Genomic DNA, 21,728 nt, shown 5'->3' on the forward strand with positions numbered 1-21,728 from the left:
ACTATCCTATTATTTTTTTTAACTTTCACTGGAATCAGAACACTCCATAAGAGGTGAATGTCTATCTAGTGTGTGTGTGTGTGTGTGTGTGTGTGTGTGTGTGTGTGTGTTTTGTATGTACAGTTCTCCTAGATAAGGTTCCTATTGCCATGATGAAGCATCGTGACCAAAAAGCAACTTGGGAAGAAAAGCTCTATTTGGTTTACACTTCCACATTGCTGTTCATCATTGGAGGAAGTCGAGAGAGGAGCTCAAACAGGGCAGGAAGCTGGAGGCAGGAGCTGATGCAGAGGCCGTGGAGGGGAGCTGCTTGCTGGCCTGCACCTCTTGGCTTGCTCAGCCTGATCTCTCATAGATCCCAGGACCATCAATCTAGGGACGGTACCACCTACAATGGGCTGGGCCATTCCCCATCCATCACTAATTGATTAAATGCCCAAAGGCTTACCTACAGCCTAGTCTTATAGAGAGATTTTCTCAACTGAGGTTCCCAAATGACTCTATCGTGTGTGTTGAGCTGACATAAAACTAGCCCGCAGAGCATCATACGCACAGGGCCCTTCACCAAGCCTGGCAGCCAGCAAGCATCAGACACCTTCCTGTTTCTGCCCCACCCCACCCCAATGCTGGGATTACAGACGTGTGTACAGCTGTATTGCAGTTTGGTCACCTGGGTGCCGGGATCTGAACTTGAATCCTCATGTCTGTGCATTGGGCATTCTTACCTACCACCCAAGAAGCCAGTTCCAAGCAGGAGGCAGAACCTTTTGCTGTTTTTCAAATTTTGAAGTAGTTCAAATAACAATAACCACGATGAGTCTGGGAGTTATTAAACTAAAGCCAGGTTATAAAGGGACTCTGAACCAGACATACTACCCTTTCTCATGACGAACTCAGGGTCCCCCGTGTAACAGCATCGGGACTGGGGGGGCCTTAGGAGGGTAACTGGCTCGTGGTGGTCAGGCCTTCATGAATGCAATCAGGTACCTGTAAAACACTAGAGAAGGAAGGCATTTCCTGGTCATGGAAGGATCCGAGGGAAGATGGACACCACAACTGAGAAAACTGCCTTCACCGGCAGTGAACTCTCAGCTGTGGAAGCACCAGTTTCTCTTTTCCAAGAAGCATCCTCTTGTGGACAGCAGGAAATGCTTCTGCAAGGAAAGTCTTCTCTCTCTCTCTCTCTCTCTCTCTCTCTCTCTCTCTCTCTCTATCTATCTATCATCCACAGAGAAGAGAAAAAGAGAGATCACACCACACACACACACACATTTAAAGGTTTTGTTTGTGTGTCTGGTTGGTTGGTTGGTTGGTTTGGTTTTTTGAGACAGGTTTCTCTGTGTAGACCAGGCTGGCCTCAAACTCACAAATCTGCCTGCCTCTGCCTTCTGAGTGCTGGGATTAAAGGTGTGTGCCACCACTGCCTGGCTCATTTAAAATGGATCTCTGTGAGTTTGAGGCCAGCCTGGTCTACAAAGTTAGTTCTAAGACAGTCAGAGAAAACTTTTCTCCCCCTCGCCTCTCCCCATAAAGGTATGCTTTTAAAGGAACCTCATAGTGTGAGCTCAGTCTCTGAAAAGCCAGCATTTATGGGGGGGGCGGGCTGAGGGGGATGGGGGAGGGGCTTGGGACTACTGACCAGACCCAGGCTTGGTTCCAGTCCTCACCTGATGGTCAGGATGACTGTTCCCCTTATACCAGCTCCTCTTCCTCCAAAGCAGATACTCTCATGCTGAAGGGACCAGCCACCCCCCCACCCCATTTTAGCAGCCATGACAGGCTGACATGTGCTCACCTGACCTTGCTGCTCCTGTCCTGGTCACTAGGAGGTCAGATGCCCTCATCGTGGCAAGGAACCAATCAGAAGTTAGCTGGCGGGCTGTGCTTTACAGCTCTGGGTGTGCTTTCCAGACAAGTGCCCAACAGTGATGTGCAGAGCATAGCAACCATCCTGGGAGGGCCTATGGGCCATAACAACCAGTTGACCAATCAACACAGGGCAGGTCGTCCAAGCCTGGAAGCGCACCAATCCTGAGACTGTTGCAGACCCCCTAGACACGCCCCTTACGCTGCCCTATAAGATCCCTGCCTCATGGTTTCTTGGGGTCTTTCTCCAGCCCATCAGCTATGGTGAATGGATGAAAGGGCCTGAGCTAATGGGGTTAGCTCATTAAACAACTACAATAAAAGACTCTTTGCTTCTGCATGGAAATGGGCTTCTTGGTGATTTTGGGGTTCAGAATTTGGACACAACAGTGCATTCTTATTTTTAAAAACAATTGTTTTATTTTTGTGTGTGAGTGCATGTGTGTAGGCATAGGCATGCCACAACACCTGTGTATAAGTCAGAGGACAACTTGTAAGAGGCAGGTCTCTTTTCTACCATGTGGATCCTGGGGAATGAAGTCAGGCTTGGTGTCAGGTACCTCACCCACTGAGCTAGCTCACTGGCCCAGGGACCATACCTCTTGAACCAAATTTCTCAGGAAAAGCTCCAATGATCATATCCTGCCCATTTGAGCTCTTTCTGAACAAGACAGCAGAAAGACAATCCTGGCTCCATTAAGCCTAAAGGAACTTCATTGGCTCAGCTGGGTGTTTCCAAGGCCCAGCACCAAACCCTGTGGTCAGGTTCAAAGAACACCAGGAAACCCAGTAGCTGACGGCTGCAGGACCAAGAGGGCCCATCCCTCAGGTGACACCCACAGAGGCTTAAAATTTCCCTGGCCTGCCCTGGCTTATGCCACATGTCATGGGCTGAGCTAATCACTCTGGAACGCAGTTCACGGAATGGCTGCCCTGGGTCCCAGAATCAGGGGCTAAAGCTGTGTGGCCCAGCTGATAAAGTGCTTGCACAGCGCTCACTGGGCTTGACAATCAGGCATCACATAAGATTGGATGTGGTAGACAGTTCCTGTAATCCCCAGCCTTTGGTAGATCTCTGTGAGTTCAAAGCCAGCCTGGTTTTTTTTTTACAAGGAGGGTCCCAAGCCACCCGGGGCTGCATTATTAGTTCAAGCTCAGAGCTGAGAATACTGGCCTTTAATCCCAGGCCCCAGGAGGCAAAAGCAGGCAGATCTCTGTGAGTTCCAAACCAGCCCGGCCTGCATAGCAAGATCCTATAGCTCAGAAAAAAAAAAAAAGAGTTGCGGAGCTCGGGTGGGTAGAGTCCTTGCCTGACATGTGCAAACTCCTGTGTTTTATCCTCAGCGTGACATACACCTGCAATCTCAAACTTTGAGAACAGACCGAGATACACAAGAGACTGTCCAAAGGGGGAAAAAAAACAGACAAGCAAACAAACAAACAAAAAGCTAGGAGACTGGTGGTTTGGATGAAAATGGCCCCCACGGGCTCATAGGGAGTGGTACTTTAGGAGGTGTGGCCTTGTTGAAGTAGGTGTGGCCTTGTTGGAGGCTGTGTGTCCCTGGGGGTGGGCTTTGAGATTCCAAACGCTCAAGCCAGGCCCAATGTCACCTCTCTCCTCCTGCTGCCTGCTGATCCTGATGGAGAACTCTCAGCTACCAATCCAGAACTATGTCTGCCTGCATACCACCATCCTTCCCACCATGATGACAATGGACTAAACCTCTGGACTTGTAAGCCAGCCCCCAATTAATTGTTTTCCTTTATAAGAGTTGCCATGGCCATGGTGTCTCTTCACAGCAATTAAGCAATTAAGACAGAGCCAAACGTCTCTATCCACGTATATCCTTTCCAGGAGTGTCTTAGTAAAAGCCAATGCCTTAAAACCAAAGACTCTCAGCTGGGTGTTTCCAGTGTCTTGCGTAACATGCCTTGGCTATTCCTCCCACATAAGCGAACACATAATCCTGCATCAGGGAAACAGGGGCATTGATGTGATTGTTCATTAGCCACCTTGGACCACATGGTGGCTATGCCAAGGATTATCTACCTCAATACCTGTGTGATTGATCCCGTGTCTAACCCCCAAGACACACCCATCAATGCTTCCGATGCAATTACCTTCCTCTACGATGAGGCTGGTGCCCACACAAGGACTTACATGTGATTGATGTCCATACAATTATCTAGCACAATGATAATACCAGTGGTTGATGCCAGTGTGATTATCTTCTAGGATGACGCCCATGCAAATGCAAATGCAAACTGGCAAGTTCCATAAGCTCTAATAATACCCCTCACACCAGCATTTGAAAGCCAATCACTTAAGAACTTCAGGCAGGTCCCCTTTGAAGATAAACGGGCCACCCCATACACCGCCAGGCGTCTGTGGGTACGCTGTATGTGCATATCCATGCTGAATCACATATTTACGCGCGCATACTTGGGGTGAGGAGTCGCGCCTTTCATGCAGTAGTATTTAAAAGAAAACCTGTGGACGGGTAAGATGGTAAAGGGCTTTGCTGTCAAGCGTGGCAGCCTCAGTTCAATCCCTGGGACTCACATGGCGGACGGAGAGAACCAACTGCTTTGAGTTGTTCTCTGATCTGCATGAGCACGCACCATGGCATGCATGGGCCCCACCCCCAAAATCAATGTTAAAATAAGAAAAGAAAACTTGGAGTTCAAGTTTAAATATCACACTAATATCGTGGGCCCTTTCCTTTATGTCTCTAAAGTTCTCATTCTGAAAGTGTAAGAGTCAAAGTTAAGCTGTGAGCCCCACCTGCCCAAGGACAGATAATCTCCTGGAATACTGGGAGTTGAGGTTCTCTGGGAATTAACAGGTCACATGTTTTTGCTCCCCTAACCAAGTTTGTTGGCACCGGAAGTGCCTGATTGGATATGGGTGGAGGTATGCAGGCAGGAAACACATCAGGATGTGTGCTTGTCCCAGATTGGACCTGATGGGTGGCCTTGTGGTTTTGCCTTTTGAGCCTCTGCGAAATGTAGCCCATCACAATTCCTTGGAACCTAGGAATGGACCTGGCCAGAATCCATCATCCTGGCCAATATTTAATTAAAGCTTGCTTCAAATTTGGCTGCAAATCATCCAACTTTTTTTTTTCTTTAGGGGATCTCCAGTTTGACAGAGGCTGGTCAATGAAAACAGACATTCTGTTGCCCCTGCAACATATATTTTTCTGATGCCAGGCAGTGGTGGAACACACCCTTGATCCCAGCACTAAGGAGGCAGAGGCAGGACGATCTCTGTGAGCTCAAGACCAGGCAGAGCTAGTTCCAGGACAGCTAGGGTTGTAACACAAAGGAACCCCGTCTCAGAAAACCAAACCAAAACACATGTATTTCTGTCAGCAACATCGGCTCCTGCTGACAGTTTTGCTCAAGTTGATCATCTCAGATGAGCAGCAGTAAGGAATGATTGACAGCAACAACTCCACCACTTGGGGTAGGGTGCAGGCACATCTGTCTGCCTAGCCCCATTCCCAACAGTCCAGTCCCAGGAATAGATAAGGGCATACATACTCACAATTCACTTTTCAGCCTCCAGTGCCCGCCCCCAGCCCAAGAGCACTGGTTTCTGAGTAATGGCATGTACAGCCATTTATCTCTCCTTCCTTTTCTCCAATTCATTGTTCTTACTGTTGAGAAAAGCATGTAATATCCCCATAGAATTTGATGATTTTCTTTGTTATTATTAGAAGAAAAAAAAAACAAAAAACCCTGCTAATCCATGAAGAGTTTCTTCCTGGGTAATGTTAATTCAGCTGCCTGTTTTTATAATAGGATTATGTTTTCCAGGATTTAAAAAAATCCCACGTGTTAACTACCAAATAGACTTCTACAACCTCTATAAAATCTAATTTAATCCCCATTGGCATTAGGGAAATAGCTGAGGTACAATTTATGTCTAACTACACTTAACACCCTACAGCCTCCAATAAATATATAACATTTTCTTTTGAAGTTATAAAAGGAAACTGGGATAACTGTGTCTCTCGAGTCCAATCGTGCAATATCTCTAAGGCAGAACAAATGTTGTTTACATGCGTTAAGGATTATGGGGAAAGTTTGTTTAACAGATTAATGCATGTTTACCCGTATTTATTCGACCTTCCCCATTATGCAAACTCAAGTTAAAATGATCTTCATTTTCTCTCATTTGAAAGTAACTACAGAGGAAGTCAGCTATTTGGTCTGTTACCATTTAGTTTAAGAGACTAATTAGCTCAGGATACGTTTCAAAATAAACACCGCACCAAACTCAGGCAGAAGGCGAACACCACACTCTACTTTTACAAACCAGGAGGGTAGTTTTTTTTTGATGAGCGGGTGAGGATGAAAGCAGGGGAAGACCTGAGGGCCAAAGACAAGGATTAACGGGTTCCCCCTTTGTCCATTAGTCTCTTTTTAAAACGCACTGGGCATGAAGGGGCCTCCCAGGAATGTCAGACGTAGTCACAATGAAACAGACATATTTCCTCTCCATGTTTCTCCCCTTCCTTCCGCCCCCCCCCCTTGAGACAGGTGACTATGGGGAAGTTCACGACAAGCCAGATGGGAAAGGGGAAATGCTGGCAAACACCTACTAAATATGAAGGAGGGTAAAATAAGGATGCCGGACATGCAACGTATCAAAGAGGACCGAGCACTGGGAAGTTGGAACACCAGAATCTCAGGGCAGTCCAACCTCTTAAAGATGCAAATTGCCATCAAACATGGAAAACAGTAGGGCTCTGTTTACCCTTTCAGACGGGGTGCAAGCTGCTAGTCAGGCTCCATTGCTGGGCTGGCCACTTTGTTTATCAATAAACAGGAAGGCAGTTAGACTATAATTTTCCTGCCTAGTACTGGTGGCCAAAAGGAAACGCTGGCAGCTTGATAGTACTGGGTTCCAGTTGCACAGAAAACCAATTATTATTGGACTAATGCATGGGTGTTTGCAAGTTGCACGGGCATGATACACATGTCCACGAAACCATGTGACGCATATTGGCAGCGATCACTCCTGGTGACACATGGACTAAGGAGAGCTGTCAAAATAGGCCTGGGTCTCCAAGAGCTCAGCTGTGGAGTGCTGTTTCAAAATACACGCTTGCACATACACATGCACACACACACACACACACACACACTAGAAGTGGCAGACACATGGGACTCTTTTATGTGGCAATATAATGTAACACAGACTTGGTTTAGTTAAAACCAAACAACAAAGAGGCAATAAACTCAACTCTGAGATGGGAGATTTTATTAGAATATGATCTAATTGCTACTACATGCTCTGTTACCAGAGCATGGCACGCCTCTTTGCCGAGTAATTCTAAGAACATTCCTGAAACATATGATCTCAAATCTGAAGCATGCACAAAATCCTAAACCTGACATAAAACAAAAATTCAGTCTTAAACATGTTCCTATTCAGGCCTTTGAACAGTGCAAAAATTATTACTCTAGTTTTATTTCATTTTGGTGTTTATAAGTGGATTTGTGGGAAATGAAAGTGAGTCAGGCACTGTGGTACATGCTTTTAATTCCAGCACTCGGAGGCAGAGGCTATAGGGATCTCTCTGTAAGTTCAAGGCCAGCCTGGTCTGAGAAGGGAGTGTTCCGGTGTCACACAATGAGACTCTGCCTCAAAAACAAATATACATTTTAAACACATGTAAATTGCTAACTGGGCATGAAAACGCACAATATAAATGGGACAAAAAAATCATCATAAGACAGTGCCTCTGCTAATGTTGAATTAACCCATACATGAATAACAATGAAAATACGTTGATACTTGATCACATAGGATTCACTACAAGTATGTACCATCCTGTGTGGTTTTATGCAATGCTAGGGATCAAACGCAAATCCTCACCTTATGTTCAACAGTTTCTGATCCATATCCTCAGCCCTAACCAACCAGTGATCAGCTCTGCTCAGCCCACAACCACCATCCTGGCTGTTTGAGATGGGAGACACCAGTTCACTGTTTTAGGACATGCTGAGTAAGCGAAAACTCCAAAGCTCTGCGTGGCTCTGTTAATAACAGGTTTGGGTCAAATAACAGGTTCTGGGGTGGGGACTCATTATCCGTGTCACCTTGGACAAGTCTGTTAACCTCCCTGTATTCTCCTAGGTCTGTCTGCCACCGAGGATGATAAGCACTTCTGGGAGAATGGGGTGAGCCAATCCGCTCACAACACTTAGACACTGTTGCTAGCAAACAGAAGTTACTCGCTGGTTCTCTGGAATCGTCCCCCGATGGCTGTCAGCACCACGGTCAGCTCCAGGACTCTAGGAGACCTTGGAAACTGCCTTTGCCTCAGGCGTGGGTGTGGGTGAAGGGACCACCATCCTCCAGGTCACCCCAGAAAGGAGATGTGGTCATGTTTATACCCTCAAAGTTGATGAGGGATGACTGATCTCTAAGCTGCTCAAATTGACTCTTAAGTTGGAAAAGATTTTCCTTACTGGCCCTGATTCTTTTGTTTATAGCCCCTGGTGTATCTAACTATGCACACTTACAGAAAAGAGATGCTCCTGACACCACACCCTTTCTCCTGCAGACTCCTATCATGATGCTAAGGGGATTAGACCAAGAGGAGAAAATGAGTAAGAGGCCTATCAGTATTCAAAGCAAGCTTTGTATCACTACCCAGTGAGACTCTAAGCAATTACTCTTGATGGAGAAACTTGAAACTCCATGATCAGTGGTGCACATCTTTAATCCCAACATTTGGGAGGCAGAGGCAGGTGGATCTCTGTGAGTTCAAAGTCAGCCTGGTCTACAAAGCAAGTTCCAGGTCAGTCAGAGCTACACAGAGAAATCCTGCCTCAAAAAAGAAAGGAAGGAAGGAAGGAAGGGAGGGAGGGAGGGAGGGAGGGAGGGAGGGAGGGAGGGAGGGAGGGAGGGAGGAAGGAAGAACCCATTATATCAAGTCAGCTCACTGACTTATCTTTCTCCTTCTGGGATGTTCTTTGTGCTGAATCAATAACTTTTAAGAATTGTAGTGACAAGCCGGGCATTGGTGGCGCATACCATTAATCCCAGCACTCGGGAGGCAGAGGCAGGCAGATCTCTGTGAGTTCAAGGCCAGCCTGGTCTACAGAGCGAGTTCCAGGACAGACTCCAAAATAATACAGAGAAACCTTGTCTCAAAAAACCAAAAACCAAAAAAAAAAATAAATAAATAAACAAGAATTGTAGCGACCAGCCTCCCTGTTTTAGCAGCCATGACAGGCTACCCTGTACTTGCATGACCTTGCCACTCCTGTCCTGGTCACTAGGTCAGATGTCCCCCTCGTAGCACGAAGCCAATCAGAAGTTAGCTGGCGGGGCTGTGCTTTACGGCTCTGGGTGTGCTTTATGGACAAGTGCACAACAGTGACGTGCAGAGCATAGCAACCGCCCTGGGAGGGCCTATGGGCCATAACAACCAGTTGACCAGTCAACACAGGGCAGGTCGTCCAAACCTGGAAATGCACCAATCCTGAGACTGTTTCGGACCCCTAGACACTCCCCTTATACTGCCCTTTAAGATCCCTGCCTCAAAGTTGCTATGGGTCTTTCTCTAGCCATCCGACATGGTAGTGGGGTGAAGGACCCGAGCTAATGGGTTTAGCTTGTTAAGTAACTTTAATAAAAGACTTTTTGCTTTTGCATCGAAATGGGCCTCTTGGTGATTTTGGGGTTCAGAATTTGGGCACAACAGAATATATTGCCTTTTTTGAACAGAAATGACTGGGAGAATAGAGACCCAGTCACCAACTTCTAAAAGTTCAGGACACTAAATAGCAAGCACAAATGTATCACAGGAGGAAGACTAGGGGGAAATATGTACTTGAAAGACAGCAGCAGGACAGATCCAGTAGGAAGGTAGGCTTCCTTCGGGTTGATTCTTGACTTGGCACTTTTCCTTGACAAAATACTCCTGATTTCTTTTTAGCAAAGGAACCATATTCCTCACTCTATTGTGTCAAACCGTGGAGCTGGAGAGATGCTTCAGCAGGTAGGAGTGCTGTCTGCTCTTCCAGAGGACCCAGGTTCAGTTCCCAGCACAACTGTCTGGAACTCTAGTTCTAAAGGATTCAACACCCTCTTCTGGCCTCCATGGATACCAGGAACACAAGTAATGTACAGACACACATGAAGACAAAAGACCTACACATATAAAAAACTAAGTTAATTAAAGTAAATATCTTGGGTCTACTTTGTGAAAATCATGTTACCCTTGTCTCATGGTTGAAAAAAAAAAAGCCAAGGGCTGGAGAGATGGCTCAGAGGTTAAGAGCACTGACTGCTCTTCCAGAGGTCCTGAGATCAATTCCCAGCAACCACATGGTGGCTCACAACCATCCATAATGAGATCTGGTGCCCTCTTCTGGTGTGCAGACTGTTGTATTCACAATAAATAAATAAATCTTACCAAAAAAAAAGCCAAGGTTTTAATTAATACAGCCTGGGTGTACATGTGCACATGGAAGTCATAGGCTTGCATTGGGTGTCTTTCTCAGTCTCTTCCCACCTTAGGTTTTGAGATGGGGTCTCACTGGCTAACCAGGCTGGCCAGCGAGCCCCAGGTGCCCTCCTGACTCTGCCTCCCCAGGACTGGGACTTGAGCTCAGTGGCTCTAGGCTTGTCTTCTTTCTGTACCTGCTCCCCTGCTCTCCCTTCTCCTCCTAACGTGGAGCCTGGGAGGAACTCAAGTCTGCCTGCTTCCAAAATCACCTTAAAGACTGAATCATGTCCCCAGCCCCTTTCAGCCATATTTTGAGCTGAGACTCAGAGGTGTGTTTCATTGGCCAGGCCTAGGCTGTCTAGGTCAGGAGCACCGGATTGTGGGTCAGCACCAGTCTTAATTGGATTCCTAGGAATCGCCGCAGAAGAATAACTGACAACGTTCAGGCTTCATCTCTTTGTGGGGAACACTTTGTCGAGCTCATTAAGAGATCTCAGAATATGATGGCTTTTCAAGTGAGAAGACTCAGGGTCGGAAGAACAAAACAATGCAGGAAAGGAATCTGGTTGTTTGGTTTTCTTTGTTCACAATTATTTCCTCGGGGGCAAGGTTCTTTAAGATTATGAAAGGGTTAATAAATGACTAGAAACACTTTACCGCTTGCCTAAAAACCAGCATAGGTTTTTACTTCAGAATCTTTAAGGATCAAAAAGACCTTGCCGAGTTCCTAAGCACAGTTCAGTTTTCCATACTGTTCTGAAAAGACCCCCAGATACCCCGATTGCCATTGAAGAAATCTCCGAAGCCCTTAAGTCTTTTAATAAATGCAAGGCACCTGGGAGTGGGCCTTCCCATCCTAATCCACACCCCTATTGAAGAGGAGTTGGCTCCCTGTGCCCCTTTCGAACGTTTAATCACTCGACGCACATCCTCCTGTGGGGAGAACACACCTAGCCACTCTCGTTTATTCCAACAAAACCGACAGTGCTCAGGAATCTAAAATCTAAAGCAATACAGAGAAGCCCTGTCTCAAAAAACCAAAGAAAAGAAACCCTAAAATCTAGCGAAAATGGATCCATGTATTCGAACTGTGTGTGTGTGTGTTGTGTGTGTGTGTGCATACAAGAGAGGAAGGAGACTGCATACCTACACATTAAGAAGGAAAAGGCTCTTCCATCTATGCCTAGCAATGAAAAGCATTATAGAGGAACTCATCAAGAATTAACCGTCTTATTTAAGACATGTATGTGAACCCGTGTGAGTTTGTGTATACCCTGGGCATACGGGAGGCTGTGGAGAGGGTTCCCTGAAACTGGGGTTGCAGGCAGCTGTGAGCCGCCCAGTGGACTCTGGAAGCTAAACCTGGGTCCTCTGCAAGAGCAGCACGTGTCCTTACCCACTGAGCCATCCACTGGGCCTCTCTCTCCAGCCCAAGAATTAACTGGTTGAAAATGGTATGTGTGCCAAGTGTACTGGCGGTCGCCCCTTTAGTCCCAGCACTTGGGAGGCAGAGAAGGGTAGACCTCTGTGAGTTCAAGGCCAGCCTGGTCTATGGAGTGAGTGCTTCAGGACAGCCAAGGCTACATAGTGAGACTCTGTCTCAAAAACATAATGTATGTGTTGGCTGGGCTCGTAGCTCAATGGTAAAAAGCACTTGCCCGGCATAAGGAGTCCCTAGGTTCATTCCCCAGAACTACAAAAGGAAAACAGAAACAAAATATGAATCAGAAAAGCATATTTGTATTTGTCAAAAAAGTAAATGTACTAGTTTTCTTTCAGTTATTTGTAGATGGAAATTTCTGTCCTGCCAGGTCCTGTAACCATTTAGTCCCAAACAAACACAAAGGGAGTTATATTAATTATAAACTGTTTGCCTGATGACTCAGGCTTCTTACTGGCTAGCTCTCTCAATCATTAACCCATTAATCTGTATATCTCCACTTGGTCTTGGCTTACCCGTGATGTCTGGGCCCCTTGCTTCCTTGGAAGCTACGTAGCATCTCCTTGACTCTGCCTACTCCCTTTTCTCTATCCCTGTTTGGACTTCCTGCCTGGCTAAATCCTGCCTGTCCATTGGCCGATACAGCTGTACTCATCAGCCAGTAAGAGAAACATATATTCACAGCATACACAAGGACATCCCCCATCATGCTTGTTTGTTTGTCTATTTATTCACTGGTTGTTTTTTTTTGGGGGGGGAACAGGGTTTTTTTTGTTCAGCACTGACTATCCCGGAACTCACTTTGTAGACCAGGCTGGCCTCAGACTCACAGAGATCCACCTGCCTCTGCCTCAAGAGTGCTGGGACTAAAGGTTTGTGCCACCACTGACCAGCAGCAAATATTTTCTTGATCTGGCTTACGGCATCATCAGAGAAACTTACTAGAGATCAGGTATAATAAGCCAGTTCAGGCAGTTAGAGCCTGGAGAGGCACCTTCTAACTGCCACGTGGCTTTCACAAGATGCTCCACTCTCTCTGATGGGAGGTGTCATTCTGTGTAAATATGTCTGTCTTACTGGTTGATGAATAAAGCACTGTTGGCCAATAGGGAAGCAAGAGATAGGTGGGACCAGGAGAAGAGGAGGATTCTGGGAAATGTAGTAGACAGCCATTGCAACATGATCCCGCATGAGGCTGTCATTCTCAGTAGGATAAGTCCTTGTAAAAATATGCATATTCACAGTTATGGGTTAATACTTCAGACAGAACTAGCCAATGAGAAGCCCTGGACATTGGCCGACAGCATTGTAACTAATATAAGTCTTGTGTGTTTACTTGGGGGCTCTAAAGAGGCGACGGGACCCAGGCGGAATCCTGCAACAACTCACCCCTGCCTCCCTTCCTGATTCCCAAGACGAGGAAGCCCATTAGAGGAAATCTCACCCAGGGATCGCACTAGCCCCTACTGCTACCAACTGCATACGTGACTACTTCAAACAGTTCCATTTTCCTAAAGTCCTTGGCTTTTTCTCCCTCTTCCAAGAACTGCTCAAGAACCTAAGCGATGCAACAGTCACAGAACAAGGTATGGTGGTACCCCACCTTTAACTGCCCTGGGAAGTGGAGGATGGCCACCCTAAGCTACACAGCCAAGTTCAAGGTCAACTGAGTATATAGAAGACTGTCTCAAAAATAAGCTGGGAAGGTGGTTCAGCAGCTAAGAGTATTGCTGTCGTGGAGAACCCAGGCTCAGTACCCAGGTATACGCTTACAGGAATCTCTGTGGAAACCCCTATGGTTTCAGCATAAGTACAACTCCATTGAGAACCAGGCAAGTGAAATAGTTAGTCGGACACACATGGTGGCTCACAACCATGCATAACTCCAGTTCCAGAGGATCTGACGCCCTCTTCATACTTCCCAGGTCACCATGCATGCAGGCAAACACTATTACACATAAGTAAATAACTCTATAATTTTCCTTTAAAACCAAACAACAAACAAAAACTCACTTAAAAGTCAAATGAAGAGGCCAGTCATTGGTGGCACATGCCTTTAATCCCAGCACTAGGGAGGCAGAAGCAGGTAGATCTCTGTGAGTTCGAGGCCAGCCTGGTCTACAGAGCGAGGTCCAGGACAGCCTCCCAAACAATACAGAGAAACCCTCTCGAAAAACCAAAAAAAAAAAAAAGAAAAAAAAAAGAAAAAGAAAAAGAAAAAGACCTTGTTCCTATGGATGAGAATTTTGGATCATAGCTATTTAATCTTTGACTATATCATTATTGGCCAATAACTCCTCTGTAGAGTCTTCTTGCCTGTAAACCTGCAACGGTGGCCACACCCCTTTGGGCGTGGCTTCAGGTACAGACAGAAGCCGAAAGAGGAAAGTATGAGTTTCTCCTGCACTCTCGCTCTTGGTCACTGGTCACAGATGGGATCAGGAGGGCCAAGATAGGCTGCGGGCGTTTCTTGATTGTGTAAGTTTCTCCCCAATAAAACACCCCTTTATCATTTATGTTGGGTCTAGTGACATCATTACACCCTCGCCTTCACTCCTCCAAGACAGGGATCAGGCAACCACGTCTCCCTTGTCTGTCATAGCGCCTCGTTTAAATAACTACCAAATAACGTTAAACAACTTCTTAAATCACGACTTAATGAACAGCAGCCCTGGCATCATGACTCTAGTCCTCCACTCAACGTCGTCTTACGCAGTGTCACGATGACTCCCCAGAGTTCCGGCCTCTGGTACATTGGTTCTGTGGCCGGTCAAGCAGTGGTTTAGACACTCCTGTGGCTTCATTGTGCGATTAAAGGTGAAGACAGAGCAATGGCGGGAGCTTTTCCATCATCCACACTTGAGAAGGTAAATGAGCTTGAACTGCTAGTACCATTCTTGACATGTAGGAGCTACTTAAGCACAAACTGGATTAGCAGGGCAGGATTAGGGCCAGCTGGAGGAAAGGTGTTACACACTCAAATGCTTGTCTGTGGAAACTCCTTTTTTCTTCATGATAAGTACACTCCACAGAGAACCAGCCAAGTGAAATAGTCGATTAGCAAGGAAGGAAGGAAGGAAGGAAGGAAGGAAGGAAGGAAGGAAGGAAGGAAGGAAGGAAGGAAGGAAGGAAAAAAAGAGATACAAAATGATATATCTACATTTTAATAATTCTAAAGAAGATGAATTATGTCATAGCTCAGCTTGGCAAAACTACTGCCAGGTAATCAGAAATAAAGCTTTAATACAGAGTCTATCTTAGAAATAAATGGACGAAAATGGGAACTCAGCTCACATGGAGGCACGCGCCTATAGAGACAGACACACTGGGGTCAGCAGTTTAAGGTCATGGCCAGCTAGCTACACTGGAGCTCCAGGCTAGCCTGAGCTCCATGAAATCCCATCTAGAAATAAACGCTATTCTTTCCACCAAGAAGAATAATATGCAAATGAGAAAAATGACTGAGAAGTAACTTCAAATCCAGGCGTGGTGGCACACAGCTTAAATCCTACTCAGGACGTAGACGACACATGTGGACCCCTGTGAGTTGGAGCCCAGCCTGGTCTCCACAGAGTTCTAAGCCATTGAGGCTACACAGTGATATTCCATCTCGAAACAAGGGAGCATAAAACAAGTGTCTGGCAACTCATTTCTGGGACCCTCCCACCCTGCAGCAGGAAGCTGTTACTCTGTTTTGCTAAACAAAACTTTGATTGATTGTCTTAAGAGAGAGAGAAAGTTGGTAGAATGTTTGCTTGCCCTGCTTTGATCCCAGCACTGTTAAATAAACAAAACAAAACCCAAGACTTATCTACCTGACACTTCAGCTTTTGGGTGATGGACAAGTGCACAGTAAGGGTATATTTAGCTGGCTCTATCAGGAATGTGTGTTTGTTCTGATAAGGGATTTGACAAAAATCTTAACAGTTTCATGACTGGATTTTTGGGTTCAGATGACTGAATAACCATATCCCCCCAGGATAAATCATGAGCAAGAAACTCAGGATGCCTCAGTTTCCTTATTTGCAAAAGGAATATAGTTGCAGCGCCTCTTTGAGCTGTCGTGTGATTGACAGTGTCTGGTATTTTTGTCAGCACCATTTAAATATTGGTTAAATAAACTCAAACAGAAGTTCTCAGCGGCGGCTTGTGCAGTACTTGGCTCTAACCTCTTTGACAGTTAAATAGCAAACTTGTTAGTTTTTCATATGGCATGCTTGTCAAATGCTTACATGATTGAGTGTCAGATGACAAAACCAAAAATCCAAAAGAAGCCCTGAGACTCTGACAAACGAAGCCTTGTGCCCGTGATGGAACTAAATCCTCTATTGTGGGGTTTTATTTATTTTTTTACTGTGTCTGTGATAAAAATAGGCTGATGAGCAATTAAGGAAGGAAGCTGCTGGAGGTTCACTCCATCCGTGGGGAAGTCAGGGCCGCAGGACCTAAAATGGGTGGTCACGGTAGCTACAGCAACAATGGATGATGCAGGAGATCCTGACTCACTTTCCCCTAATAAGGTCCCGGGTCCCGGTCAGTGACACCCACAGTGGGTGAATCTTCCACGCTCAGTCAGAGTGAGTGACCCTCCACAACCATACCCAGAGGCTCATCTCCAAGCTGGTTCCAGATCCTGTCCAGTTGACCAATCTAACCCATCACGTCTAGACATAATTTTATCAACCAAATAAATACTATCCTAATCCACTTTTTAACAAATTATTGTGCTGGCTTACCAAGGCTTTCTGTGGATTTAGTTTTTGTTTTGTTTTGTTTGAGACTGGGTTTCTCTGTGTAGCCCTGGCCGTCCTGGTACTCAACTTTGTAGACTGGGCTGGCCTTGAACTTGGGGATCCGTCCACATCTGCCTCCCCACTGCTGGTATTAAAGGTGTGTGCCTCCACTGCCTTGGGTTTCTGTGGATTCTTAAAGGGAACTCTAGTGGACTCTTATTAACTCAGCATGTAGAATAGGTATGTTTAGCAACTAAAGCAATATTCAGCCATAACAAGAGAACTGAGTGTCCCCATAAAGACATCACCCTGTGTTGTCTCCGTTACCCACAAGCATGAGGGCCTGGCTTTAAGCCCCAGTTGGTAGTCAAATAAGAACCGCCCAGCGCTGAGGAGACAGAGATAGACAGGTCACCTGGGATTTGACAGCCAGCCTCTCTTGATCTGCTAGCTAATAAAATGTCTCAAGATAGATAGATAGATAGATAGATAGATAGATAGATAGATAGATGGATAGATGGATGGATGGATGGGTGGGTGGGTGGGTGGGTGGGTGGGTGGGTGGGTGGATGGATGGATGGATGGATGGATGGATGGATAGATAGATGGATAGATAGATGGATAGATAGATGGATAGATGGATAGATAGATATGGTGAAAACTTCCTAAGAAAGGACTTCCAGGATCAAGGCGGATCTCTGATGTCTACACACATGAGCATGTGCATGAAGCCTGGCATAATGGCTCACACCTTCAATCCCAGCACTTGGAGGCAGAGGCAGGTGGACCTCTGTGAGTTTGAGGCCAGCCTGGTCTACATCATAGTAAGTTCTAGGACACCCAGGGCTACACGGTGAGATCCTGTCTCAAACACGCGCCGCCCCCAACACACAAACATAAACAAAGGCATAAACTCACACGGCGTGAACATTCGATTCAAGACGGCAACGGTAGCTTGCTCATCTCCTCAGGCTCCGCAGCTGCTATCTGGGTACGGAATGGCTATCTACACAGATCACGGGCAGATGTAAGTCATGGAGGAGTCATACTTTCACTAGAGGGACAGAAAAGATCCTTGGGTGGGTCTCAGAGGACAAGCCTCAAGACTTGAGAAGCAACACAATCAGAACTTTATCCAGGGTTCCAGCCAGCGGCTTTCTGCGCTACTATGCTAAGATAAACTCTCCTCCCATCGCCAAATTGCTACAGGCTTTATCTGATCCGTTTCCTATAGGAAATCAAGCTACTTGCAGGCAGATTATCAGCTTTTCTCCCATAATAATCCCCAGCCTTGACAAAAGGAGATATTGTCATCCCCACGGTATAGATAAGAAATTGAGGCAGAGAAGTAAGGTGAATTGCCTGAGGTTACACAGAACTGGTATTACAACCTCGTATCTAATCTAAGAGCACACTACATGAGTTTTGGGAGGGTTATTCTGGAATCACATTATAGTCTTTAAAAAAAAATAAAAAGTCTAGTCTATTTAATCTCTAGGAGAAAGAAGATTAATTGTATTAATTACATACCAAAGACATTGAGTAGATGCTTTAGATTCTACATGTTTATTCTAATTTTTTCCAAATACTTGGGAAGTCTGGGTTTTTATCATTAAGGAGATATGGGAAATTAACTCTTTTTTTTTAATTAAGGCAAATATTTGTTTGCTAGACTCTCCAAGGAAAGTAATTATTCTGGAAAGCTGTATAGTTCAGACAGGCTCCTTCAGATCGTGGGGAGTTAGAAGCTACCCAGACAGCAGGAATCCAGATGGCCTAGGGACTCAATGGGTAAACAAAGGTTGGAAAAAAGCATGTTTTTAACCAAAGCATTTGCATGCATACATAAATTATTAGTATACAGATTTACATATTTCACCTAATTATCAAACAAATGCTTGTTCATTACTTAAAATCTTGAAAATAAACAGGCTGTGGTGGTGCATACCTTCAATCCCAGGACTTGGGAGGCAGAGGCAGGGGGATCTCTGAAGCCAGCCTGGTCTATTGTATAGAGTGAGTTCCAGGAGAGTCGGGGCTACACAGAGAAACCCTGCCCCAAAATAAATAAATGAATAAATAAATAAATAAAACAAAAGTTAAGCAAAACAGGAGGCTCTCTCTGGCTTTGCTTCCAGAAGTCCTGGGTTGTACCCACACAGAGAAACCCTGCCTCAAAATAAATGATAAATAAATAGAAAGTTAAGCAAAACAGGGGGCTGGAAACATGGCTCAGTAGTTAAGAGCTCTGACTTCACTTCCAGAGGTCCTGGGTTCAGTGTCCAGCACCCATACAGTGGCTAATAACTCCAGTTCCAAAGGATCTCATGTCTTCTTCTGGTCTCTGTGAACACTGCATGCATGTGGTGCAGACATACATGCAGACAAAACACATTACAAAAAATAAAAATAGAGCCAGGCGTTGGTGGCACACACCTCTAATCCCAGCACTCGGGAGGCAGAGGCGGGTAGATCTGGGTCTGAGACCAACCAGTATTTGTCTACAGGTCAAGTTTCAGAACAGTCAGGGCTATACAGAGAAACCTTCGAAAATAAATAAATAATAAATAAATAAAATTTAAGGTACTGGAGAAATGGCTCAGTGGTTAAGAGCACTGACTGTTCTTCTAGAAGACCCAGGTTCAATTTCCGGTACCCACGTGGCAGCTCACAGCTGTCTGTAACCCTGAGATCTGACCCTCACCCTCACACAGACATACACGCAGGCAAAATGCCAATGCAAATGAAATCTAAATTATTTCTAAGAAAAATTAAAAATACAAAAAAAACTTTTTAAAGGAAGAAGTAAATTCCTTCATTGTATTTCAGTCAGCTTGGGAATGCTTTACCATGATTCTAGAACCATCGTACTTATTTACGTAGGACAACCAACGCCACAGAGCATAACTGACCGCCTCTCTTTTTACGTGCACACCCACCAATCACAGGTGTTTGAAGGCAGTGGCTCTAAGATGTGTTTTGACAGAATGCATCCCTTCTCTCAGAGAAGACACACAACGGGGAGAGTTAAAACCAATATAAAGCGCTGAATCCAAAACCACTAACCGTTGACAAAGACCGAGGGGCAACGCTCCGCCAACTGTGAACACTGCTGGCTCCAAAGCAGTGAGTTCCAGCCCAGCTTCCCTCCATCGGAAAACCGGGCCCTTACCTTCTTGTTTTCAGCCACACCATCCTCACAGTCCAGCACCGCACAGTCTACTTTCAGGGATGGAATCTTCCGTATCTTCTTCTCATCATTCCCAGGCACATAGAGCACCGCCCTCCGAGGAACATACTTGTGATTGGACAAGGAGCTGTACCCAGTCCTGCAAATATTGGCCACGAGGGATGCCTTCCTGCAAGAGAAGTAACTGGGGTTAGTCCAAAATGGAATTCTGCACTTATAAATTTGTGAACAGGGGCTGGAGAGATGGCTCAGTGGTTACGAGCACTGTCTGCTCTTCCAGAGGACCTGGGTTCGATTTCCCAGCACCCACATAGCAGCTCACAACTGTCTCTCACTCCAGTTCCAGGGGAATCTGACAGCAGTGCACATAAAATAAAGTTAAATAAATTTTTTAAAAATAAGAATAAATAAAAATTTGTGGATGAACTCTTCACTGATCCGTTCATTCATTTTGACTTTTTTTTTTAAATGTTTTTAATATCTAAAATGTGGTGGCGGCAGCAGGTAACACATGTGTATATAAGTAATACAGGTACTGAGGAGCCCAGAAGAGGTCTTTGGGGTCCCTTAGAGTTAATGTTCCAGGTGGTAGTTGTGAGCCACCAGAGTTGATGCTAGGAACTGAATTCAGTCCTCTGCAAGAGCAGTATGCAGTCTTAGGTACTGAATCATCTCTCTCACTCCGTTTTGGCTTTTTTGCTTGTTTTCATGACAAGGTCCCACTATGTAGCTCTGGCTGCCCTGAAACCCACTACATAGGCCAGGCTGGCCTTGAACCCACAAAGATCTGCCTGCCTCTCTGCCTCTCACAGGGATTAAAGTGGAACTACACCCCACCTATTTTCTGACTTTTTGAGATGCGTCTTGTTACATAATCTTGGTTCATCACTACTGTGCTCAGGCTGGTCACAAACTCAGGGGAAACCCTGGGGAATCTGAGTCATATACTTGCTACATGTTTAGATTCATATACTTCGTTCCATCATCAAAAATCAGAAAATATGGCTGATGGGGGACGTCCTTCTGTATATATATGCTTCTCTTATTGGTTGGTGAATAAAACACTGCTTGGCCAATAGCCAGACAGGAAGGATAGGCAGGGCAACCAAATCAGGAGATGGCTGGAAAAAGGAAGGCAGAGAGAGAGGCCATGGAGAGACACCATGCTGCTGACGGAGTAACATGCTGGGTTACGGGTAAACCACAGCCTCGAGGCAACACACAGATTAATAGAAACGGGTTAGTAATAATAATAGACAGAGCTAACCAGTAAGAAGCCCTAGCCAACAGCCAACAGTCTAATAATTAATATGTCTCTGTGTGCTTGTTTGGGGTTGAAGCAGCAGGACCTGGCGGGACAGAAACCTCCATCTTCATATGACCCCATACAAGCAAAAAGCAAATCAGTTTTAAAAAACAGTTCTGAAAACTTCCCGATGGCTGTCCCACTGGGTGAAGATGTTACAGCAACTATCACTCTTTGAGGTTTTTATTGTTTGTTGTTTTGTTTTGTTCCTTGACAGAGCCTTGTTCTAGAGCCCAAATGAGCTTCGAACCCAAGAGCTTCTGTCATTCTCATCAAATATGCATTTACTATGAGAGATAATGGATAATGGATGTGCCAATTTTTTAATGAGCAATGTCATAATGTATACCTTTATTAGAACATTATAGCATACACTTTCAATATAAAGTCTTGCCAATTTTGCTTCAATAAAGCTGAAAACATTTACAAAGGAATCTAATGTTAAAGAAAGTTTCAATTGATATCTTGGCTTTTTGTTGTTGGTTTGGTTTTTGTTGTTGTTGTTGTTGGGTTTTTGTTTTTTTGTTTTGGTTTGGTTTTTTGTTTTTTTGTTTTGTTTTGTTTTGAAGGCAGGGTTTCTCTGTAGCTTTGGAGCCTGTCCTGGAACTCAGAGATCCACCTGTCTCTGCCTCCTGGTTGCTGGGAGGCGTGCACCACCATCACCCAGCTCAGTTAATATCTTGATTATAAAAGTTATTTACTTATTATCTCTGTGTGT

At 45.3% G+C, this 21,728-nt stretch overlaps 1 protein-coding gene across 4 annotated transcripts in view; it reads right to left on the bottom strand.

Annotated features, from left to right (window-relative positions):
* The window catches only part of Clybl (citramalyl-CoA lyase), a 226,801-nt gene that overhangs the window by 77,454 nt on the left and 127,619 nt on the right, over window positions 1-21,728 (bottom strand). For all 4 annotated transcript variants that reach the window (XM_040742043.1, XM_040742076.1, XM_040742119.1 and 1 more), the window contains exon 2: window positions 19,687-19,873. In XM_040742043.1, the coding sequence (XP_040597977.1) occupies window positions 19,687-19,873 (187 nt within the window). The remainder of the gene's footprint in view (window positions 1-19,686; window positions 19,874-21,728) is intronic.

This window comes from Mesocricetus auratus, unplaced genomic scaffold (assembly GCF_017639785.1).
Source record: "Mesocricetus auratus isolate SY011 unplaced genomic scaffold, BCM_Maur_2.0 Super-Scaffold_2245, whole genome shotgun sequence".
NCBI lineage: Eukaryota > Metazoa > Chordata > Mammalia > Rodentia > Cricetidae > Mesocricetus > Mesocricetus auratus.